General features: G+C 51.8%; 1 protein-coding gene across 2 annotated transcripts; it reads right to left on the bottom strand.

The window, feature by feature from the left end:
• Positions 1 to 326: 326 nt before the first annotated feature.
• Positions 327 to 23,616, bottom strand: ATP8B2 (ATPase phospholipid transporting 8B2). Of its 2 annotated transcripts, XM_044757815.2 has the most exons (28): positions 23,476 to 23,616; positions 20,692 to 20,759; positions 18,413 to 18,471; positions 17,942 to 18,055; positions 17,715 to 17,813; positions 17,383 to 17,444; positions 17,211 to 17,283; positions 16,854 to 16,924; positions 16,524 to 16,603; positions 15,013 to 15,171; positions 14,676 to 14,764; positions 12,920 to 13,116; positions 9,990 to 10,198; positions 9,076 to 9,119; positions 8,613 to 8,778; positions 8,273 to 8,461; positions 8,004 to 8,119; positions 7,749 to 7,913; positions 7,552 to 7,663; positions 7,306 to 7,411; positions 7,019 to 7,163; positions 6,646 to 6,829; positions 6,260 to 6,483; positions 5,640 to 5,723; positions 5,072 to 5,317; positions 4,794 to 4,932; positions 2,548 to 2,678; positions 327 to 2,282 (listed from the first exon to the last, which is right to left on the bottom strand). In XM_044757815.2, the coding sequence occupies exons 2-28, from the start codon at positions 20,720 to 20,722 to the stop codon at positions 2,004 to 2,006; spliced, it is 3,573 nt and encodes a 1,190-aa protein (XP_044613750.1). In that variant the 5' UTR covers positions 20,723 to 20,759; positions 23,476 to 23,616; the 3' UTR covers positions 327 to 2,003. The 2 variants fall into 2 exon arrangements, with proteins under 2 accessions (XP_044613750.1, XP_044613749.1); XM_044757814.2 differs by lacking the exons at positions 20,692 to 20,759; positions 23,476 to 23,616 and adding an exon at positions 19,783 to 20,110.
• Positions 23,617 to 23,814: the final 198 nt, after the last annotated feature.

Below are 23,814 nucleotides of genomic sequence, written 5' to 3'. Positions count from 1 at the left end.
CCACCAGTTATTCTGTTTTCTCCACCTCGGCCCAGATCTAACCACTCAATTCCATTTTAAAAAGTTTCTCTCTCTTTAGTTTTACCACCAGTCTTGGTTAAACATCAGAAAAGAGACAAGTTACACACTTCTCAGAAATTGGAATTTTATAAAAAGACATTTTTCTCTTATATCCATAAAATGATATAATTTTTGCAAGTATAGAAATGTGTCATAAATTATACAGAATGTTCCTTAATTACAGCTCAATGCAACTTGGTACTTTCCTCCCTCCCTAAAAAACGAGAGAGAACCAAAAAAATAATATATATAACTGTATATATATATATATATATTTATATTTATATTATAGACAAACCAATATGAAAAAAAATCATTTCCTCTTTGGTATAAAAATCACTCTCACCTTAAGAGACACACAAACACATGATGGTAGGTTTGTAAACTGTGTGGCCAAAAGGGATTTCCCTGTCAAGCTTTCCCCTCCCACTATTCCCTGCCCACCCCACCCCACCTCATCACAGCCTACCTCCAGTTCCCTCGGGGCTCCCACATTGAATGTTTAAGATCTCCATACCCCACTCCCAGCTCCACACCATTCCTGAGTACCCCCCTCCACTACCAAAGATGAGGAAAAGATTCTTCCCAAGACTGATTTGGTAGCAATTAACTTGGGAAATGCCTAATTTGAATAATAGCTTCCTAGGTGTGGATAACAGAGAGGAAGGACACGCATGCCAAGGCTCCAACTGAGTCCCGTCCAGATCAAGCCAGGTACTGAGCTTAGTCTCCTGGCCCGAGCCCAGTTTTGCACTCCTCCTGCACCCCGTCCCCCCGCCCCAGTACAGAGACTCTACCACATCTTTCCAGATGCTAGCCCTGGAGGGGGTGGGACCCCTTGTTTACCAGAAGGGTGAAGCAGAGGCCAGCTTCCCCCTTTCAGCCTTGCCTCTGGATGCTCAGCTTCCCCTTTCGGGCCCACCTCAGGTCCAGGGTGTAATGTAGGAAAATGCCAATGAGGAAGGAGAAGGGAAGTCAGAAGGGACTCTGCTAATGAACTTGGGTCTAAATTCAAAAGAAAACTTTTCTTCAGACTAAATTTCATACCCAGCTTTAGGTCACTGAGAACCATGGGATCACGTTCCCAGACTCCAGCCCTGGGAAATACTAGCAGGAATTATAGAATCCAGGAGTTGATATATGTGTGTGCTGGAGGAAGGGGTAGCATCTCACTCTCAAGGTGAGGAAGGAGATAGGATGAAACCTTCCTTATACTCTCCCAGCACCCTCTGCTGACAGAGACCTCCCACTCTGGTCAGCCTCTCTATCCCTCATGGACACCAGCCACTGGAGGGCCACCTGTGACCTGTGGCTCCTCCCAAACTACTCCAAATCCAGCCAGGTTGGGGCACCCCTGCATGCCAGCCTCCTCTTCCCCAGGACAGTTAAGACATCAACCATAACATAAAAGTTACATAGTGGACTCCTCCACTTGCCAAATAAAAAAGACAAAACCAAATGGACACAAACACAAATCAAGGAGAGACATACACGATGCAAGGGGCCCAGAGGCCCCAGCAGGTCTCTGGCTTCCCGGCATGATACATTCTTGTGTAATTCAGGAACAGGGGCTCTAGGGCCCCTCTGGGGAGTGGGAATAAAAAAATACAGAGATTATAGTCTCCCTGTGGACTCCCAGGCAGGGCAGGGGCAGACCCAATCTCCAAGAGTTTTTTCTTCTATTTTTGGTTCCACATCTGGTCCCCTACTGGGGCTTGTTTTTGATGATGCCCCAGCCCCTACTCTGCCCTTAGGGCCTGCCCCCTCCACTCTCCCATAGCTGGGGATGCCCCAGCCATTCCTTGTACCAGTAGGACAAAGTCTACTAGGGGATATGGGAGAGGCAAGGGATGAGGACCCGCAGTTCTTAGATGCTGTCCTCTCAGGGGCCGGCCAGCCCTGCGTGCTCTGATAACCAGCATGGGGTGTCCCAGTCGCAGCCTTCAACCCTTGAGGGGCTTGTCGGCCCCTCCACTGGGGCTGCTGGCGCTATCACTCTTTTTCCTGCGCAGGCTCTCAATCCAGCTGGAGCTAGAGCGAGTGGTAAAGCTGGAGAGTGCAAGCGAGCTGAGCCGCATGTTTTTCCCAGACATAATGAGCTCCCCGAAGCCCTCCTGGTGGGAGAAGGCATAGCCGGAGCGCCGGGAACCTGTGCGACCCACACGCCGCATGCAGCGGTGCTGGGCCTTCTGCTTCTTCCGCACCAGCTGGGTGTAGCGGACCTGGCAGGGGAAGCACAAGTGAAGGGGCCTCCATCAGTGTGGCAGTGTCAAACACCACCACGGAGAAGGGACCCAGAGCACCCAGGACAGGGTGGCCATGGGAACCTCCATGGCACAGAGATGTCTGTTCAGAGGAAGAGCAGACACCACCACCGACATACTTAACAGTCCTGCAGCCCAGAAACTGCAGCGCATAAGCGTTTAAGCCAGAAGGCTTTCTGACACACTGTCTCTGTCCCCCAAAGCAGACAGCCCAGCTTCTCACCGTGTCAGAGAGGTCGGGCTTCAGGTTCAGCTTGAGGAATCGAAAGGCAACCACAGGCATGATGCAGACGACCGTGGTGAGCACGATGGTCAGCCACACCGTGGGCTGGGCCAGGGTGTTCTGAGCATTACCTAGGAATGCAGAGGAGTCCGAGGCCTTGGGAGTCACAAAATGGACAGAAGGGCAGCCCCAAGTTCCCCATTTCTATCTCTGACAGCCCACTTCCCCAGTCTCAAAACCTAAGTCGTCCCTGGCTTCCCTCTCCTCCCTGCTCCCCAGCATACACCTCCAAAGCTGAGTCTAGCTCCAAACTCTCCCCAAGGAGAACTTCAGACCCATTTCTTTAACTGCCTCATTTGACACCTCTGTTGAATATCTAGCAGGCATCTCAATTTTACATGGCCAAAAGTGAATCACGTTTCCTCCACCCCAATCTGCTCTGTGTTTTCCCCAGCACAGGAAATGCCACCACCCACTCAGTTGCTCCAACTAAAAGCTCTGAGGTCAACCTTGATTCCTCTCTCTCTGACCCCTTATCCGATCTGTGGGCTCCACTTTTCAAAATACCTATGGAATTCCACTTCTCACTCTATTCTAAGCCAGCATCATTCTTACCTGGATTACTGCTACAACCTCCTAACTGGTCTCCCCGTTTCCACCTTTGCCCCCTACACTTTGTTATCCACAAAACAGCAAGAGTGATCCTTTAAAAACATAAATCAGGGGCTGGCCCCGTGGCCGAGTGGTTAAGTTCGCGCGCTCCGCCGCAGGCGGCCCAGTGTTTCGTTGGTTCGAATCCTGGGCACAGACATGGCACTGCTCATCAGACCACGCTGAGGCAGCGTCCCACATGCCACAACTAGAAGAACCCACAACGAAGAATACACAACTATGTACCGGGGGGCTTTGGGGAGAAAAAGGGAAAAAAAATAAAATCTTTAAAAAAAAAAAAAAACATAAATCAGTTTATAACATTTCCCTGCTCAAAACCCTGCAACAGCTTCCTATCATGTTTAGATTAATATTTAAAGTTTTTACTCTGCCAAAAGGGCTTACATGATCTGGACCAATTCTCATCATCTCCCTCACCTCTCCCCACCCAAACCCTACCCTCTAACCTCACTTCCTAGATACACACACACTCTTCCTTGCAAGCCCCCAGCTAACGCTTCTGTGTCACTGTTTGCTCTTCCTGGATTGTTCCTTCCCAGAGGGCCACATGGCTTGCTCCTTCCCTTTATGCAGATTTCTCTGTGCCAATGTCCCTTCCTCGAGAGGTCATTGCTGACAACTCTTGCTCCTCTCTACCCTGCTTGATGATTCTTATAGGACTTATTAGTTCCAAACATTCTATCTGTTAACTTGTAAACTGTTTGTCTCTCTCACTAAAATAGGAAATCCAAGAAGGCAAGGATTTTGCCTGTTTTGTTCACTGCTACATCCCCAGCAGCCAGAGTGGTGGGTGACACAGAGCAGGTGCTGACTGAATGCCCACTGGATGAATGAGTGAACAGATCTAAAGCAAATGTCAAGATCTGAAAATGTGTCTATCACCTCATGCCTCCCAACCAGCCCCTCTCTGCACGCACCAGGGCCACCTTGGCCCCAGTTCTGAACAGTCTTGTGCTCAATCACCACAGTACTTCCCCACTAGCCATCACTGCCAGATTCATTTTTCCAAAGTAATCCTTTGATGCCACTCTCCACTCTCTCCTCAAAAAAAAAAAAAAGACTCTTTGACCTGACAGCCCAGCATCCTGATCCCTCCAAGGCCCCACCTTTCCAGCCTCTCTTCCACTGCTTCTCAATGCGTATTCTCACCCCACCCTGGTGGAGCACTCTCCATTCCCTAGAAACAAGTGGCCTTTCCACACTGCCAGCTCTCTGACTTGGAATCTGACTCCCTAATCCCAGCTCTACTCACAGCAGCCGCCTCTGTGGGACTCTCCCTGACCACCCCACAAGCATCATTTTGCTGACCATGAAGCCTGCCACCCCTTGTCCTCCCTTGGAGCCCTGACCTTCCAGGGCCTGGCAGGGCTATTGTTCACTTTCATGGATATGGAAGTTCTCTGAGGGCAGGGCCTGGGTCAGATACAGCTAGCTATCCCCCTAGCACCTTGCAGAATACCTGGCACGAGGAGTGTCCAATAAATGCTCATGATGTGCAAACTGGCTACGTACCCTGTTAGTCCCAGAACAGGTGTGATTTCTCACTGATTCAAGAGGAAGCCACAGGAACTCACCCACAAACCGGAACTGGTTCGGAAACATGTCGAAGAGCCCATTGCTGTGCATGGCAAAGAGGATGGCAAAGTAAACAGCTAGGCTGCCCCAGATGAAGAAGTGGTTGATGGCTGTCCAGTAGCCTGTATCCAGCCCAATCTGCAAAAAGCAATTGTCACAGGCAGAAGGACCATCCTCAAAAAACCCCGTCCCCCGTCCCACTAGTGCCCAGGGCAACCCCAGGAAAAGGAGGCTCACTTCTTCCAGGGGGAAGAGCAGCTCCTGGTCTGCCTCATACCTGCACACTGACCACGATGACCAGCGAAGTAGCCACAGTGACTGCAAAGGACTGGTAGTCAGCCAGCTGAGTGCCATCATCCCGAGTGGCCTCAGCAAACACCCCATAGGGGATGAAGAACATGAGCACGGAGGTGTAGATGCCCTGGGCGATGCAGATGAAAAACTCCCGCTTGTTGAAGAGGAGGTTCAGCTGGCCTGGCTCATATAGCTTAGGGTACTCCATGCTCCGCTGCTCTGGGACATCCTGTGTGGGGAGAGCCAAGTGGCATACCAGGCCTCAGAAGCTGCCATTTTGACTCAGGATAGCCAAGGGCAGACCTTGTCCCTGCTTCTTCATTTTCAAATTCTTTGATAGCTAAATCCAACCTCAAGCCAGCTGCCCCCAATTAACCTTTGTTCAGCAACCCAGAGGAGTTACAGGTCAGCTGAAGCCGAGAGAAAGAACCAGCCATACCCAGGGACCACAGGCAGTGGGTACAAGTGTCACACACCCACCAATATCAGTGTGACTCCTTCGCAGCAAGGTCCTTCTCCCCATCCTGCTTGACCATCAAACTCCCCCATACCTGATCAAAGACCCCCATAGCCAGGACTGGGAGGGATGTGTACACGATGTTATAAAGGGTGATGAAATACTGGTCATAGACGGTCTGGAGAGAGAACAGAGAGCAACAGAGGAGTGAACATACAGTCATTCTTCACTACAAATCAAGCCGAGGAAGACAGCCAATGTGGCATACATGGAGCCCTAAGGAATTTTCTGGGGCTCCCTCTCTACTCCTTCAACAAATTTTTTTGTCTGTCTGTTTGTTTGTCTTTTTGTGAGGAAGAGTGGCCCTGAGCTAACATCTGTTGCCAATCTTCCTCTTTTTGCTTGAGGAAGACTGTCACTGAACTAATATCTGTGCCAATCTTTGTCTATTTTATGTGGGATGCTGCCACAGTGTGGCTTGACAAGCGGTTGTAGGTCTGTGCCCGGGATCCAAACCTGTGAACCCCGGGCCACTGAAGCGGAGTATGCGATCTTAACCACTATGCCACAGGGCTGGCCTCAACAAGTATTTTTTTAATACATGTACCAGACAATACCTAGGCCCCAGGGGCCTGAGCGATGAACAGGACAGATACAATCTCTGCTCTTGAGTAACTTACAGATAGGCAAACCAGTGGACTGGGAGCTTACTACCTGGGCTGAGAAGCCACAGAAGAAGCCGAACCAGAAGTGGACCATGGTGAAAGCAAAGTTCTTGTAGAAGAAATAGCAGAGGAACTTGCACATGCGCAGGTAGGACCAGCGCCCGTGCACCAGCAGGAGGCGCTGCAGGAACTTGAACTGGGAGAAGGAGTAATCAGAGGCCAGGACAGCCTGGATCCCTTCCTGACCACTGATGCCCACACCAATGTGGGCTGCTGCAGAGACAAGAGATGACAAGAGGGTGAAGATGGTCACATGCTTCAGAATCTCAACAAGTTAGAGGCCCCATACCTCATCATTCTCCCTAGTCCCGAGACCTCATGGGCCCTTCTCCCCACCTTCCCCCAAGCCTACACGCCTACACAGTCCACACTCACTTTTGATCATGCTGACATCATTGGCTCCATCCCCAATAGCAAGTGTCACAGCCTTCTTGTACTTCTTAACCAGTTCCACCACTTGTGCCTTCTGCAAAGGGGTCACCCGGCAGCAGATGACAGCTTTGCAGGCACAGGCTGTTTCCAAAAACTCCAGCTCCATGTCTGCCTCTAACGCATGGGCCTGGAACACAGAGAGTCTGGAGAGAACCCCAGTCTTCCCCAGGAGGGATCTGGGAGTCAGCTCCTCCCAGTCCCCTTAAAGACCACAGCCCCTCTCAAGTCAAGGGAAATGAGAAAAAGATATAAAAGCTGTATGGAGAGAAGTGCTCGCTGGAGAGATACTGCACAAGTGAAGGATCGTGACACTTACTAGGCTGTGCCCATTGATCACCAGGGCGTACTCCCCAGCAACAGCTTCCAGGACAGACGTAAGCTTGGAAGAAGAAAGTTTCTCCTGGTAGGTGAAGCCGTTGCCTACAGCACGGGACGAGTCCATCATCTTCTCCCGGGCTTTCCTGTGAAGGTGGAAATGAAACCGTGGTCTTCCAGGACAGCAATAGCGATTCAAGCCACCCCTGGACCCATCAGGGCCCAGGAAATCCTGCCCAACCCATGTGCACAGTGCAAAACATCTGCCTGCCTCAGGTCTCTGTTTACCTGAGTTCCTCCCGCACTTCCAGGACGGTGTGGCCAGTGACTATGAACACCTCTGTCATGTCGTCCGTCAGCATCTTGCAGGAATAGCCAATGTTCACGGCCGTCTCTACCAAGAGAGAACGCAGGAGCTACGGACAGGCCCCGAACAAGGTCAGTGCACTCTCCTGCCTGATGTCCTAGGCTCATGCAAGGACCCGACAGGGCTACCGTCCAGATGCAATTTCCTCTGCTCTCCTGGGCTCTCACCTTGTTTGTCTCCGGTTAGCACCCAAATCTTGATGTTGGCCAGCGTCAGGAGGGCGATAGTCTCTGGAACCCCTTGCTGAAGTTTGTCTTCAATGGCCGTTGCACCCAGCAGCTGAAAGTACCACAAGGGTCCCTGGCACGAGAGCCCTGGGCATGAGCCCTCCTTGTCCACCCTCAGCCCATTCTGCAACCCATACCATCATGTCGCTCTCAACCTCCTCATAGACGGTGGCGAGCCTGTCCTCCCGGCTGTCCTGGGCCAGGCTGGCTTGGAGTCGTCTCTCAGCCCACTCCTCATAGTACTCTTCATCCAGATCCTTGTAGGCCAGTACCAGGGTCCTCAGCCCTTCCCCTGCGTATTCCTGGAAGCAGAGTCAAGAAAGTCACCCCTCACGCCCTCCCACAACACCAAAAGTAGCAGAATCACAGGCCCCTCCTCCCCTCACACCTACATTCAGGTGGTCAGTGGTGGTGTTAAGCAGCTCTTGGGTGGAGTGGTGGAGTCTGTCCAGCAGGATAGTGTCAGCCCCTTTGCAGTAGAGCCGGATCTTCCCCTCTGGATTCCGCACTGTGAGTGAGACAGGGGGAGAAAGTCCCAGAAAACTTCAGGCAGGCCAAGACCCCCACCTTTAACACATCAACAAGGTGCACCCAGTATCCCTCACCCATTCCAGGCTTGTGTGCTTCCCCCGAAGCCCCCAGCAGCTGGTCCAGGCCTCACCTATGACTGACATCCGCTTGCGGATATTGTTGAAGTCTAGGATGGCCAGCAACTGGTAGGTGATGGCTGTGCCCATCTCGTGGACAGTGATGGTTTTGGGGGTACGAGAGCGAAATATAAAACCAAAGTTTCTGGCTGCAGTGACCAGGGCCCCCTCGTCCGGGGACTGGGCTTTGTAGTACAGCTCCCCTGGCGGGGAGGAAGAACACATGTGGTGTTAAGTGGCAGCACTGTCAGCCACGTGTTCCACCCAGGAAGCCCCAGCCCAGCAACAGAGCAGAGCCCGAGCTCGAAGGCACAAGTCAGGCAGGGGACAGCCCAAGCCAGCTCCTTGGCTCACCTTCGTTCTTTTCTTCTGACATGACGGTATGACAAAGGGAAAGGAGGCGGAAAAACTCATGCGTGTGGGGGTCCCCCATCTTGACAGCTTCCAGGAGGGTGGGGTCCCAAAATAAGAACTTCTTGTCAGCCAGAGGATTGAAGGAGAAGTCGACAGGTTCAGGCCTCTGGAGCAGGTAAGAGGGCAAGTAGGAAATGGGGGCCGCCAGGCTGCATTCCAGGGAAGGGCTGTCCCCACCCTACTGTTCCCTGCCCTTCCAACTCCTGGTAGGAAGGCCCAAGATCCTGTCCACTGTGGACCTCAAAATTCCCACTTCTGCTACCAATTCTTCCTTAAAACACCCATTTCTCCAAGTAACTTCCATTTCCTGACCAAACAACACACCACTCCTAACTATATCATTACTGGTCAGGTACCCTATGCTTAACTGTCATATAGAAAAACTACAGAGGCTGGACCTTACCTCTCCCAATTCAGCCTTGTGTCCCAGGACATCAAACACATCACCTACATACAGCCAGAACAGAAGGAGAAGCAATGTCAGAGCTAGAGATCTCTCAGAGCAGGGGGAGAAGGCTCCAGTCAGAACCCCCACAGGCACCTGGAACCTGCAACCCTGATTCTTGAGCAAATGCCACACAGATTCACACTGCTGACTCAAGGGACAGGAGGCAACAGGTACCCTGGATCTTTAGAACTCCAGGACTAAAAGTCACGGTAGCTACTGTTCCCTATCCTTGTCCTCACGACCCCCCACCAGCTTTCCCAGGGCAGCTCCAATCCTATACTCCTCCGTGCAGGGCTCCCAGGCCTCCTGCGGTACCTTTGGCTCTTTAGGCCTACACAACAGACAAAGCCTCACACACTGGCCATGGGCCTGGGTTAGTATAGAAAACAGTTATGAGAAGGGCTCACTCTGCATAAAAGTCAGACACCACACACCAGGCCCCAAGCCATCCCAGGAGCTCAGCGACAAGGCCACTGCAGCTCGGCCACACTGGAAAGACAATGGTCACATTCCAGAGACTCACAGAGGCCCTGAACAGTGACGGGGAGAGTCTAGCACTCCACCGAGGCAGCCAAGGTCCAACCTGACCAGGATGCTCAGAGACCAGTGTCTTGGGCTTCACTTCAAACAGCCAAGGAGCTCCCCTACTGCCTGGAGCTGAGACCAGGGTGAGGGCGTCAACAGAGGATAGGGGAAGCACTGTCAGCATCTGCTTCCTGACACAGGATACAGAGTGGACCCATTCAAGGCCCTGCACACCCAAGTAGGAAAGAAGTAAAACCCAAACGTCAAGACAACTGTGGGAGTCCCAGTACCACTCTCCTTCCAGGTGAGATGCGAGCCCCCAGTCCCCAGAAGCATTGCCATACCATAGCTGTGGCCATTGATGGAGCACTTGTTGAAGACCATGATGTTCTGAGTGAGCGTGCCTGTCTTGTCAGAGAAGATGTACTCCACCTGGCCCAGCTCCTCGTTCAGGGTGGTGGTACGGGCCTCTGCGGGCGTCCGCTTCTTCATGCAGAACATCTTCTTATCCCAGTTGATGAAGTAGCTGTGGCCCAGGCGGATGACCTCCACACTGCACAGGGGACAAGAGGTAAGGCTTGGGGCAGGAAGGAGAGAGGATGCCCACCCACATGGGCCTTCGCCGCAGGCCCTCCAGCTGGGGAGAAACGAGAACAGAGCAGACATCTGGGTGGAGAAGGGCAAGGAGAACCTGAAGGTGGAGCCAGCCACGCATAGCCGGCAACGGAACTCCCCGACCCGACCCTCTGATGCTCTCCAGACAAAAAGGTGCACAGGGCCTGGGCAGGTGGAGCAGACAGCACGGGCAGAGGAGGAAGAAAGACTGCAGACAAGGCACTCAGCCAGTTCTTACCTCAAGACTAATAATACAGAAACCATGCAGAGAAAACAAGAGAAAGTATAAGAGAGAAGGAGAGAAAAAAAAGAGAAATAATGAGGGTGCTGCGTATGCCACAGCAACACAGATGCCACCTCAGAGAGGGGCTGTGGGGAAGGAAACCAGAAGGCTCTGAAGCCTACTCCTCCCTGCCCTAACCCAGGCAGAGCACCCTCCTTCCACCTGGGCTCAGGGCTCCACAACCCTGACTTGACGCTTTCAGGAAGCACACGAGGCAAACCGAGATGCAGACTCCAGACAGAGTGGGGCCTCCAGAAGCTGGGAAATAATGCGAGTTTATAACGACACAGTACTTTCTACATCCTGAAGTCTGTCCACATCTCTTTTTTGCTAGGCATGACCTTTGGGATCTCTCAGCATTTCCAGAAAGCGCTTTGTATTTAGGTCCAGTAGGGCCAAGCAATGGGGCCACATCTGGAACCCTGCCTCCAGCTCGACTGAGGCTGCTAGCAGGATCCATTTATCAGGTAAAAATGTGTTGACTGGAAATGTCTTCATAGCCTTCTCCCCGCTCAACTGATCAAACACCTCCTCCCACCTTCCCCCAAACACACACACTATTGAGACTGAGAAAAACAACTTTCTTAGGCAGCTACCATGGGCTTCGAGTGATCTTGGATACAAAACATGGACAGTAAAGCTCAAAGATGGAAAAACAATCAGACTGTAAACAAGAAATTATTTAAATACTAATGAAGAACAGAGTTGCAATGATAATGATGGACATGCTACCACCCAATATTTGCATAGTAATTTAATTTTTAAAATGTATTTTCCAATCTAGTATCTTACATCAAGATGTCCCTATGAAGAAGGTGGAACAGGTATTATTATTCCCATTTTACATGAGAAAACTGAGACCCCAAGTGATTGTGGAGTTGTCTGAGGTCATGTGCTAATGAGTAGACAGAACTAAATCATGAACCTTCTGAGTCTCCATGTTTTTTTGCTGAGGAATATTCGCCCTGAGCTAACATCTGTTGCCTATCTTCTCTTTTTGCACATAAGCCACTGCTACAGCATGGCCACTGACAGACGAGTGGTATATAGGTCCACATCCAGGAAATGAACCTGGGCCACCAAAATGGAGCTTGCCAAACTTAACCACTAGGCCACCAGGGCTGGCCTGAGTCTCCTCTCAGTGCTCTATGAAAACCCAAACTGTATGCCCTCAGTACAGAAACTATCTTCTACTCACTGTCATTAGCACTAAGATTCAGGGGCTAGGGGAGAGACTTAGAAGACTAGCTGGGGAATCCGTGTGTACAAAAAATGGCATAGGGAAGAGTTCTGAGCATCTCCATAAAGCATTTCCTTAAAAATGTCGCAGGTTCCCTTATCTCAAGTGCAAGGCACTGAATACAAAAGAAAATTTCTTTCTTCTGGACGTTCTTCCTTCCTTCTAGCATCCCCCTCTTCCTGTCCATTCTCACTGGCCCAGTCCTTGTTAACATTCTCTTTACCTCAAACATCCTAGACGTATCCTTGATCCTATTCATGTTGCACACCACTTCCAGTCAACACATCCTAAAGCATTCTTTAGAATTTTTTAAAGACTCTTTTAATGGTTTACTAGTATAAAGTCCATAGGCAAAGATCCAAGACTCTTCATCAGGAACAAGCTTATGTTTCCAGCTCTCTGTCTTATAGCCCCCCACTCATGGTCCAAGCTCCTGACAAACTGTCCCATGACCTTTCCGAGGTTCCTATCTCCACGCCTTTATTCCAGCCCTCACCTCCAGGCTCACCTTCACCCATCCCAGCCACCGCTCAAAGCCCAGTTCAACAGCCACCTCTTCAGAGATGTCCTCCCTAATTAAGTGCATGAAGTGCAATGCTCTTCTCTCACGGCACTTTGTGCCTCCCACCATGGTATCTCAGCATCTTACATTGTTTGTATCTCCCCTTCCCTACCAGTCTGCTGCTTTTGAAGGCAGAGACCATATTACACATCTCTGTCCCCTTGCTTCACACGTAAGACTGGAGGAGAATGACTCCTACAGCATTTGTTCCCTTTTTGTTTCATAACGTCTTTAGATTTTTCTTCTTCTACTAGAATGAAGCTCCTAGAGAGAAGGAGATCCATTCCTAATATATCTTTGTATGTGCCACAGCACCTGGCATGCTTCTCTGCACAAAGTCAGCAGGCAATAAATATATGCTGAATAAATCAATACAGTCTTTGTTCTGATACAGTCCAAAGTGTCAGGAAACTGTGGTGAAGTTTCCTCTGCACACAGAGATAAACAGATATGTTCAGAGTACAGGAAGAAGAGGACTTCAAGTTCCTTCTCAGGGACTTCATCATCATAGAAAAGTTTGCCAAGGGACCACCCAAGCTCCTTGGAGAGACCCTGGGGCAGAGAAAGCGCATACCTGACATAGAGAGATATGGGCACGACGGTGTTGAGGATGATGATGTAGGACCAGAAGGAGAGGAAGCCAGAGAAAAAGGCACTGTCCACCGCCTCATCCCAAGGCAAGTAGACCTGGAAGCGTGTCCCAACCTCGTGCTCCCAGATGGCATTGCCAATGGCCAGGATCACCCCCATGCAGACCAGGAATCCAAAAATCTGAGGAGGAATAAGAAGCAGAGGCTAGGAGCTGGCCCCGTGGCTGAGTGGTTAAGTTGGCGCGCTCCGCTGCAGGCGGCCCAGTGTTTCGTTAGTTCGAATCCTGGGCGTGGACATGGCACTGCTCATCAAACCACGCTGAGGCGGTGTCCCACATGCCACAACTAGAAGGACCCACAATGAAGAATATACAACTATGTACCAGGGGGCTTTGGGGAGAAAAAGGAAAAAATAAAATCTTTAAAAAAAAAAAAGAAGCAGAGGCTAGGCTGCCACTTAGGAGCCCCTCAAAATCAAGTGCATCCCTGAAGGTCACCACTTGTACCCCGAGCCCTCAAAAGCTCAGGCATCTTTAAGATGGTGGCATGTTCTAGTGGGAAGTGCCTGGAACTGGTGACAAGTTGTAGCCTGCCACCAACCATCATGTGGCTTTCTCTCTGAACATTTTTCTCATCTGTATGACGGGGAAGCTGAAGTAGTTGCGTAGCTCCCAATATGACATGCTAGAACCCTTAGAAGAGGTAAGAATGGAGTGAGCTACTTTCAACATACCAAAGCAACTTACTGGAAATCACCCATTTACCTGAGCTAAGCCTCCACAAGCTAACAAAAACGCCAAGTTTCTGTAATGTTCATTATCTCCAACAGATGGCCAAAGAAAAATTTTAACTAGGGAAACAAATTGTATCTTTATAAATGTAGATTTCTTGGTAGTTAAAAAACTTACAAAGCTTGGAGTCCTTGAAGAAGGTTCATAAGAAAGTTTTGGTGGTGAAAAGAAAAAATTTGAGACCATCGTCTGATCTCAGACATCTATTTCCAAAGCTGCCGCCACTCTTGATGCTTTGAAACAAAACAGGAACTAGCCTGGTGCCCAAGGACCACCAGGGGGCGATGTGAGCTTGCGTGATAGACTTAACCTCTCTCCCTTAGGCTGGGTTTCTACAAACCCTTTAAGGCCAGGGCGGAAACTCTCACCAGAGGCTGGCCCCAGCCTACCCAAGCTGGCGTGTGGGGGGCGGGCAGCAGGCAGTGGGGGCACAAGAAGGGGAGGAGAACCCGACAAGGAGCTCAAATTTCTAGCCAAACAAGAGAAGGATTCAGGAATTGCCAAAAACCAAAACAGAAACTTCTCCTCTGGGATCCTTCACTCTTAGAAGTCAGGGGAAAAGACCCCGTTATCCATCCTCCAAATGGAAATTTTTCTTTTAATTCCTGCACCATCCCCATGAAGGCCTCCTTGTCCCTGGCAAAAGCAAACAGAAGGTCACATGCTGCACTAAGTCATCATCATAACTGGAATCCAGAGAAGGGAAGACTTGTTTCAGCCTTCTTAAGTTGTTGATACATGCACGTTCCTAAGGTTTTTTAAATAACATATCCCAAGTCTAAAAGGAGCCTGACATAAACACTGTCTCTGAGTGACTGACCTGCCAGCAGCTTTAAAGACAAAACCTGAAGCCTGACTACTGACCAGGGAGGAGACAAGGGGAGAACAAAGGAGCCGCCCAGGGAGAACCAGAGGGTGGGGACAGGGAACCACATGTGGGAAGCCTTACCCAGAGCACCAGTGTATTCATTAGGCGATCAATACTTGTTCTCTTGAACTTTGTCCTGCCACTGTTCTGCATCAGTTTAGTGTCAGGACCTAGAAAAGGATAGGAAAGGCTGGGAAAGTCAAGTAAAAAAATCTGCCTCTGGGCTTTTACCCTGGTCTCCAGACTACAGGACACTGGGTTGAAATAGAGACAGTGGCTGGACAAGAGGCCTGTATTCAGGGCTGGAGGGTTTTTATCTTCCATATTGTACCAGCCCACTCAGCCTCCCCCTACATTCCCGAGGGAGGGATGAGTCACCAACTCTCATTCTCCTTTCTTTGGACCCTAGGAGGCTCACCTGCAAAGATGACTAGCCCGAAGCACCACTCGGTGTTTCGCAGCACGCAGCCCCGCAGCAGCATGTTCTGGTTGCTCAGGGGGAACTTGTTCTCCTTCCAGTAGAGAGTTCCACTGAATTTGTCCAGCTTGTTGTTGGGAGGTTCACAGATCACTTCACCTGAATGGAAGACAAGAGTGTCATTGCTCAAGGTCCAGTCCATAGCTTGACCATGAGACAGCAACTGAGGGGGATGGTGTTAGGACATGGGCCCATCCACACACTATTGGTGGGAGTGTGAACTGAAAGGAATGAGGCAGCATGAATTAATATTAAAAGTGGACATATCCTTGGAGCCAGCAATCCCACTTTTGGGACTCTATTCTACAAAAATACGAGCATAGGTCACAACAATTTTTACTGAAGCATTATTTGAATAGCAAGAGATTGGAAACAACTGAATGGTCAGGGAATAGTTGAATAAATCATGATACATCAATTTTAAGAAACATCACGCAGTTATTAACGAGGTAAAATTTCTTTGTACAGTCATGCATTGCTTAACAACAGGGATAAATTCCAAGAAATGTGTCATTAGGTGATTTCATCATTGAGTGAACATCATAGAGTGTACTTACACAAACCTAGATGGTATAGTCTACTACACACCTGGCTATGTGGTGCTCAGCTTAGGGGACCACTGTCATATATGCGGTCTGTCATTGAACAAAACATTGTTGTGCAGCGCATGACTGTACAGTGATGTGATATGATGAATTTAATAGGTAAAGAAAGGCAGGTTGCAGAGATTTTGGTACAGTATAATCCCACTGATTGATTTCACATTTGTTTATAAACATAAAGAGGGGCTGGCCCTGTGGCCGAGTGGTTAAGTTCACGCGCTCTGCTGCAGGTGGCCCAGTGTTTCATTGGTTCGAATCCTGGACGCGGACATGGCACTCCTCATCAAGCCATGCTGAGGCAGCATCCCACATGCCACAACTAGAAGGACCCACAACGAAGAATATACAACTATGTACTGGGGGGCTTTGGGGAGAAAAAGGAAAAAAAATAAAATCTTTAAAACAAAACAAAACAAAACATAAAAAAAAGTGTGGATGAATACACACTAAACAGACAGCCTGGCTACCTAAGGAGGGTAGAATTGGAGGGCAGGAGGGCTTCTCCTTATACACACTATATAGTTTGTCTTGTTAGAAGAACCATATATTATTATTCTGAGCCGAATAAGCCTAAGAAATAAGAAAAAGCTGAATTTCTCTCACATGCAAAGCAAGGAGAGAGTGATCAGCCATGACGATCTCTTCAAATGACAATCATCAATTCAAAAGTTAAGTGGTAGCCACCTGGCATTCCTGATGCCAGGAGCAACCCCCCACCCCCAGGCCCCAAAAAAGTCCAGGGAGCTGCATAATCACAGCAGCAAGAAGCCAAAAGGAAAAGGTGCAGTTTAAACCCCAAAACCCAACCCACCTCCTCTATCTGAAAGTTTCCTCTCCAAAATTACTCACCATCAAACTTGGCAAGCTTACTGATGTCTCCCAATTCCGAGGTGACTGGAATCGCCTGACGCACTTTCATGTTGGTCTCTCTGGAAGAACAGTGTCCCTGAGTCCTAGTTCCCTTTCTTTCTTCTAGATTCTGTCTGGGGGCACCTGACCATGGAGCATCACTGCTCCCATGCATTACTGGGTAGGTAATACTTCTACACACCCAAAGCCTTTCTTACTCCTAAAGTTTCCAAAAGGTATAGATCCCAGACCTGGGAACCTCTTTCAGAAACATGCTTTTTACCTCTAAGGAGGCAGAAGGAGAGGTGTGACACTGAGCATGCAACTTACCCATCGAGTTCTGCCGTCTCTATGTAACACAGCCCATGGGGTTCACTGCTGGAAAGGAGGAGGAGATCCGCCTGGAGAGAAAACTAATGAGAAGCCCAAAGACCAATCCTCCACCCCCGATGGATTCTGATTATGCCTCCTTCCACTAAGCATTCCGGATTTGCTTAATCCCAAGCATGTGAATGGCTAGAAAGGAGTTAGTCCCAGGTACATTAAGATGACAAAGAAGCCCTCCACTCAAGAAAGTTTCCTTCCACGGGTGCTTAAGAGGCAGTAATGAATCAGGAAAAGACTCATCCCTTTCTGCCCAAAAAAAGGAAGAGCCCTGCGGGTCTAGAGGGGTATCATGTCCCTTACCGCCACAAATTGGTTATTTTCGAGCTTGATGATATCACCAACACAGACATTCATCCACTGCTCTTGCTGGAGGCTGAGGCAATGGGAAGACAGAAAAGAGGCCGTCAGTAGCTAGAAGTTCCCAGGGGACCCCTTTCCTCTCCAAGGCCCTCAGTCTCCAACAGGCACTCACATTCCATTGATCAGCACCTGAGACTGACGGTTATTCACCTGGTTATCACTCTTGTGGCGGAACTGAAAAGAAGAGAACTAAGAAAGGTAAGGCACCTTCTGCCACCCCAAGGGACTTAGATGATCAGTGGAATGCACAGCATGCTGGGTACCACCTTGTATACACTTGTTCACAAATCTACTCTCTCCCTGACACCCCCTTTCTACTTCCAGCCAAGATATCACAGGTCTAGCTGGACCAGGTAAGGGATGGTAAAGTCTCCAAGGAATTGTGCTGAGTGGAAGTGGGCAAGTTGGGGGTGGGGAAAAGGTAGAAGAATGAAAACAACTCACGTAGTCATCAGTGGCATCTTTAACAGCTGTGATGGTGAGGACAAGAACCAAAGGCACAATGGTGGTGAACCAGGACAGGGACGAGATCTGTGGGATCAACTGAAAAGAGGAAAGAGAAAGGCATGCCTCTGAGGCCCCATCCTATGCCCTCTTTTCCCCTCGATCTTTCTCTTCCTTGACTTTATTCAGCTTTGTGAGTTGCAAAGGGTCTGCTCCAGGTCACTTACCTGCAGAATGAGAAGGAACAGGAAGTAGGTATTGGCAACTTCCTGGAACTGCTCAAAGAGGTTGACAGGCAGGAAGGTGAGAATATTGTACTTGGAGGTCTTGATGCAGTTACTCTATGGCAGTGGGAGAGAAGATAATGAGGCAGCCTCCAACTCCAACCCAGAATCAGATTGAGGCCGCCTCCTCCATCTCCACTTCCCTAAACCTCTGCCCCCCAAAAGCCAGCAACTACAGGTGAGGGGGGGAAAAAGGAGGAGAGAAGGGAGTCTCATGGGGTCAATGTATCCTGCTTCACTGACAGGTGAAGGCATGAAAAATTCAGCACAGTGGCAGATGGAGAGTGGCGAGGAGGCTGCCCTCCCCTCCCCCAAACCCTCTCCCAGTCAGCCTTCAGTCCCAACCTAGGACGTTTCTGCACCTTTCTCCTTTCTGACTCAGGAGGAGGGAATAGGTAGTTTAGAGCCACTTACCGCATACTGGAATTTCTCATTGTATTCTCGGTCATTGGCCCGCGCCCTCCTTTCTTCTTCTGCAATAGAATGATGCTGCAGTCAGGAGGAGCAAACTGAGGGCTGGCCCAACACCTTGTCAGGTCCACCCCACCTTGTGGGATTTCCACTGGGGGTCTTGGTTCTTTCCACAGTGTACAGTTTTAAGGAGTTAGTGCCACACCTTGAAGTCTCACTAAATTCTTCCCTCTGGTCCACCTCTCACCACCAGCCTGACCACTCGGCTCTGCAGGCATTACGTTCACAGGACAGGACGCATTCTACTTTCCTCACCAACCACCATCAAGGTGTTCCACTGGGGGCACTCAGCTCCTCTCTCCTATCTCTTTAATTAATGCCTTAGGCATTAATGGTCCTGGGAATCCCCCAAGGAACAGCAGCTGAAGACACAAAGCTTCCTCCCCCTGGGAACTCCTGCAGATCTAGCCATGGTACCGCCCTCCCCCTAACCTGGGGGGTGGGGTGGGTGGCAAGACAGAGGATCATGGTGCCCTGAAACTGCTCTGCTGCAACATCGCAGCCCCACGTGCAGTCCACCCTACAGGAGCCTCTGCTTGTCACATGTCACCAGCAGCAGCTTCTTACTGGCTCACAATGACATCACCTTATTTCAAAGCTGGTCTTCAAGTAGAAGGGGGGATGGGGTCATGCATATGGGTCATGCAGACTGAGACAGAGACGCAGGAAAGAGGAATGGGATGTAATTGAAACAGTTGCTCTCTAACTGTAACATTTCTTGTGCCATCTGCACACATTCTCCCTGCACAACACATTTGTTGCTGAGTGACAAATAAGCTACATCTATACTGAACCTCTGCAGGTCTGGGACTGTAGGTACCAAGTTCAGGTCCCAGAACACGAGGGTGACCTATGAAGGGTTCTTCAGCCCATCTCCAGGGGTCACGATGACCTCAGGCTGAAAAACGGGTATCTTGATTAGGCTGTAAACACGCCTTAAACCTGTCCGGGAGCCAAAGGCAGCATGCCAGACCCCTTCCCTCACCATCCCCTCCAAGACCCCTGCAGAGCACACTGCAGTAACAAAACCTCAGACCACAGCATCCTCTGACTACCCAGAGCGCTCCTTCCCTGTGTGGTCACTTTACTCCTAGAAACTTCCCCAGAGGGGACCCCTGAGGTTGAGCCCCCTGCGCAGTCACCAAAGACCATGCAAAGGGAAAGGTAGGACCGGACCCTTCGGAGCCAGGATCTCTGGGTCCGGAAAGGAGAGAATCAGGGAAGGTGGGGGAGGCTGAGGACAAGCGAGCGTGAAGGTGGGAGGGGGCGAAATTATGGGCTCGGGAGAGCTGCCAGGAGCTGTCTCCCGTTACCTGTCCCCCAAGAGGGCTTCTTTCGGCTCCAGGAAGGAGGTGCCCCGGCCCGGGCCCACTTCTCGGGCATCTCCTTGGGGACCGTCATGATCCCGGTTTGAGCGGGAGAGGGTGGACTGTCTGTCTGTCCTTTGCCTCAGTGGCGCCGATGGGGCGGCCCCCGTGGGAGGCGCAGGAGCTGCGGCCGCTCAGAGGGGAGCCCCGGCCGTCGGGCGCGCGCCCCACCTGCAGCCCGGGCCATCCTCGCGGCCGCCCGCAGCCAGGGACGCCGCGCGCTCAGCTGCGCCGCCGCCGCCGCCCCCAACGCCCCCCACAGACGCCAGCACGCGCTGAGTGGCCCCGAACGCGGTGCGCACGTCCGGGGCTCCGCCCCCGCCCGCTCCCCGGACTGCAGGGGCAGCCGCCTGCCAGCGCGCCGCGTAGGCGAAAGCCAGCGCGGAGCCCCGCCTCCCCCGGCCCGGCCAATGCGGGTGAGGGGACTGCCAGCGTTGTCGGGGGCAACCGCTTTCATCCCACCCCCACCTCCACCCCCACCCCGCCCTCAGGAAAAACGAGGAGGACTTGGGTGGATGGAAAAATGAGGGGAGAAAGGAGAAGAGACGAGGTGTGAGGAAGGAGGGGAGAAGATGGGAACAGCTCCCCAGACCAGAGACTAGGAGCTCCAGGTGCCCCAAGATAAGAGTCTATGTGTTTGGGGTGGGGGCAGGTACTCAGCACCCTGCCGGAGGAGAACCCAGCTCAGGGATCAGGGGAATAATTCGGTTTCCTAGGCTCCCCTCAGGATGGGTACGGGTTGCAATCTGCCCTCCTTCAGAATCATTACTAGTCGTCCCTCTTCCCTTTGCTCCCTGAGCTATAGCAACACCCACTCTTGATGGTCCCAGGGATCCCCCCTCCTGCCTGTCTTACCTGGGGGGCGCTTTTTTGCACACAGTGCCATCTCACCCAGTAAGGTCCCAGCAATCCCATGGGAGACCCTGCAGGAAGGTGACATATGCATGAGGTCAGGAAGCTGAGGGTAAGCCTTCACCCCCCCCCCCCGCTTTTTTTTAAATTAAAGATTGGCACCTGAGCTAACATCTGTTGCCCGTCTTCCTTTTTTTTTCTTCTCCCCAAAGCCCCCCAGTACATAGTTGTATATTCTAGTTGTAGGTCCTTCTGGTTCTGCTATATGGGACGCTGCCTCAGCACGGCCTGATGTGCAGTGCTAGGTCTGCGCCCAGAATCCAAACCAGTGAACCCTGGAGCGTGCAAACTTAACCACTCAGCCATGGGGCCAGCCCCTCATTCCCCTCTTCAGACTCCTCCTGAAGGTTCTCTTCTCCAGTTCTGACTCTGCCCTGCCCCCAGCATTCCCCACCAACTCCACACCAACACTCTGCTCTTACTGCCCTGATGGGTCCCTGAGAAAGAAGAGGGGACTTCTCTACCACCTCCCCCCATGCCTCTGCCTTGGATAACAAGGGGGCAGGAGACTGACAGTTTACAGAAGCCAAGACCTGCAGGGAAAGGAAGGAGGCAGAGAGAAGAGGCCTGTTATTGACAGGAGGGGCACAGCTCTCAAGGTACCCATCCCAGGGACAATGGCTGCCCTCATGTGCCCTCCTGGTGGCAATGAGTGGTGTCTGTGTTTACTGGAAAGCAGAATTTCCACCAAAGGGTTGGGTTGAGGGAACATGAGCCAGGAAACACCTGGCAGAGCATCAGGAAACAGGGTGGGCAGGCTCTACCCTTCTCAAAATGCTGATAATCCTCCTATCCCCTCATTACTGGGACTTCCATTATCACCTCCTCCAGGGGAGCTCACATTAGAGGCATGGCCTTCACTTCCTGCAGAGACAGTCCCCAGACCACTTCCTCTCAGTCTGGGTCAGTAACCCGTAAGGGCCAGCAGAGGGGTCTTCCCTACCCTCCTCTGAACTACTCTCTCTCTCCCACCCCAAGCCTAGTTCAGTCAGTGTGGTACTAGGTGCAGGCTCAGGGAGCATCAGTCAGATGGGCCTCTGCTTCCTTCCTTCTTCCCATGTCCTTCCTTTCACCTAAAAAGGTAAAAAAGGTCTGGCCTCTGAGACAGGGTCATAGAGCCTCATCTCTATTCCCCAGTATGGCTCAAAGGAAACTGTCAGCTAGGTCCTGGGTCCTCTTGTTACCTCCTCTTTCTTTGTCTGGGTGGAAAGCCTTCCTCCTCCTTGGTTCCCCTGTCTCCGACCTACTGGGCACACCCCGCCAGCCTGTCAGTCCCAAGAGATACTAATTGCCTGTCTGCCCAACCTCTATAATTACAGACTCTGGCCATGGCCCTGTCACCCACACCAGTGCTCCCTTCACTAACTCAGACTCCCTTCCCAAACCCCAGATCAGACAAAACTGATATCCAGAAGTCCTTTTCCTCCCTGACCCTCCCCAACCTGGCAGCCAAGGGTGCCTGGCTCAGGAAGAAAAACCTCATCCACATTTTAGAGACGCCAAGTCCTCCTCCAGGGCCCCCAGCCAGGGTCTCCACCCAGTCTAGAGTATGAGTCATGAGAGGGTGGGGTGTGAAGGGAGAGGTTAAAGGAGAGGATGCAAGGGTGGGCATCACAAGTTCCATAGCCAACCCCGCCCTCAGCAGGGAGTCAAATCAAGAAACACTATCAGCCCGAAGATCTAGATTTGAGTCCTACGAAAGAGTTAATGAAGGAGCCACACATGCTTTTAGGAGTCAGGAGTCTGGACACCAACCAGGAAAGTTGTTTTACCTCTAAGACCCTGGGGAGACTGAAAGCTGGCTTGGCCCCAGACCTCAGCCCCTCTGGGGGCCCCCAACCGGGAGAGAAAGTGAGGGGGAGACCTGGGAACAGGGACCCTCTCTCACTTCTTCACAGTTTCAGAGAACCTAGGTTTTCTGAGCCGTCAGGCCCATCAGCCACGTCGCCCTGCCCCGTCACCCTGCCCCAGCCCCCTCTGCAGCCACATTTGGGATAAAAATAGCCAGCTCTGGGAAGAAGGCAATGCTCCATGGAAGAAAACGGCTCCTCCTCTAGGCCTGGTCCTGCTACCTTCCCACCGGGGAAGACGGACCCCCTCTTTCAGAGGAGGCTGGCAGGGATATTTGTGGGCAGGTCAGGGAAACATAAGGGAATGGAATCCAAGGCCCCCAGCTCACTTGCCACCAAGACCACTCCTGGCCGCCTTCCATCGCTAAGGACAGAACACAGGACTCACTCCCCAGCTCTGAGCTCCCAGAGCCACCACCTCTCCTTCCACCCTTGCTTTTCCTTATGCACGCAGACCTCCACCCTACAGAGACAAATCCTACCGGCCCCAGACTCCCTCCTCCAATTACCCAAACCCTCGGACCCCGGTTACTCGTCTCACCCCCACAACTCTCTGGCCGGTTCTCCCCTCTCCGCTGCTCCATAAGCTTCTCCTCGACATTCCCGCACCCCTTCACCAACCCGCCCTCCCATCCTGCGGACGACCTCCCGACCTCCCCCATCCTCAGGCACCCCGAAGCCCTCTCTTCTCCAATCATCACTCCTCCTCCTCCTCCTCGGTCTCACCGCACCTCCCAACTCTGTCCCTTGTCCTCTCCTGCCCACACCCTCACCCCCGGCCCCGGCCCCGCCAGCCCCGAGTCCGCGTCCGCAGCCGCATCTCCCTCTGCCCTCCCGGCCCGCGCCCCGGGGCTGCCCCCGCCTCGTCTCGCCTCACCTCAGCGCTCAGCGCTCGGCGCCCGCCCCGGCGGCCCTGTCCTGCCCATGCCGGGGGCTGGGGCGGGGGGCGCTCTGCTCGGCTCCCCACGGGCTCCCGCCCCCCCAGCTGCAGCCCCGCTCCCCCCGGGGCCTCGGCTCGCTACTTTGTGTCAGTTTCGGCCACGGCGGGGCGGAAGTGACGGAGGTGGCGGGAGAGGGCGGGGGGCGGGAGGGGGTTTTGGGGAAGGATGAGGGGAGGGAAGGCGGGAGCGCCATCTTTGTGCGGGGCAGGGGGAGGGTCTTAACCCTTCCGAGGTTTAGCGCTGCGAGGCCTTGTCCCCCGCCCCACCCACTCCCA

This window comes from Equus asinus, chromosome 25, assembly GCF_041296235.1.
Source record: "Equus asinus isolate D_3611 breed Donkey chromosome 25, EquAss-T2T_v2, whole genome shotgun sequence".
Taxonomy (NCBI): Eukaryota; Metazoa; Chordata; class Mammalia; order Perissodactyla; family Equidae; genus Equus; species Equus asinus.
The sequence above is the reverse complement of the archived record's forward strand: the minus strand, read 5'-3'. Positions and strand labels throughout refer to the sequence as shown.

Excerpts from the sequence above, each read along its gene's own strand:
- ATP8B2 (XM_044757814.2), bottom strand. The coding sequence starts at position 19,870 with ATGACGGTCCCCAAGGAGATGCCCGAGAAGTGGGCCCGGGCCGGGGCA. Across the intron at positions 14,765-15,012 it reads CGGGCTAGTCATCTTTGCAG|GTCCTGACACTAAACTGATG; the intron begins GTGAGCCTCCTA and ends ATCCTTTTCTAG. Across the intron at positions 5,318-5,639 it reads CTATGGGGGTCTTTGATCAG|GATGTCCCAGAGCAGCGGAG; the intron begins GTATGGGGGAGT and ends CTCCCCACACAG.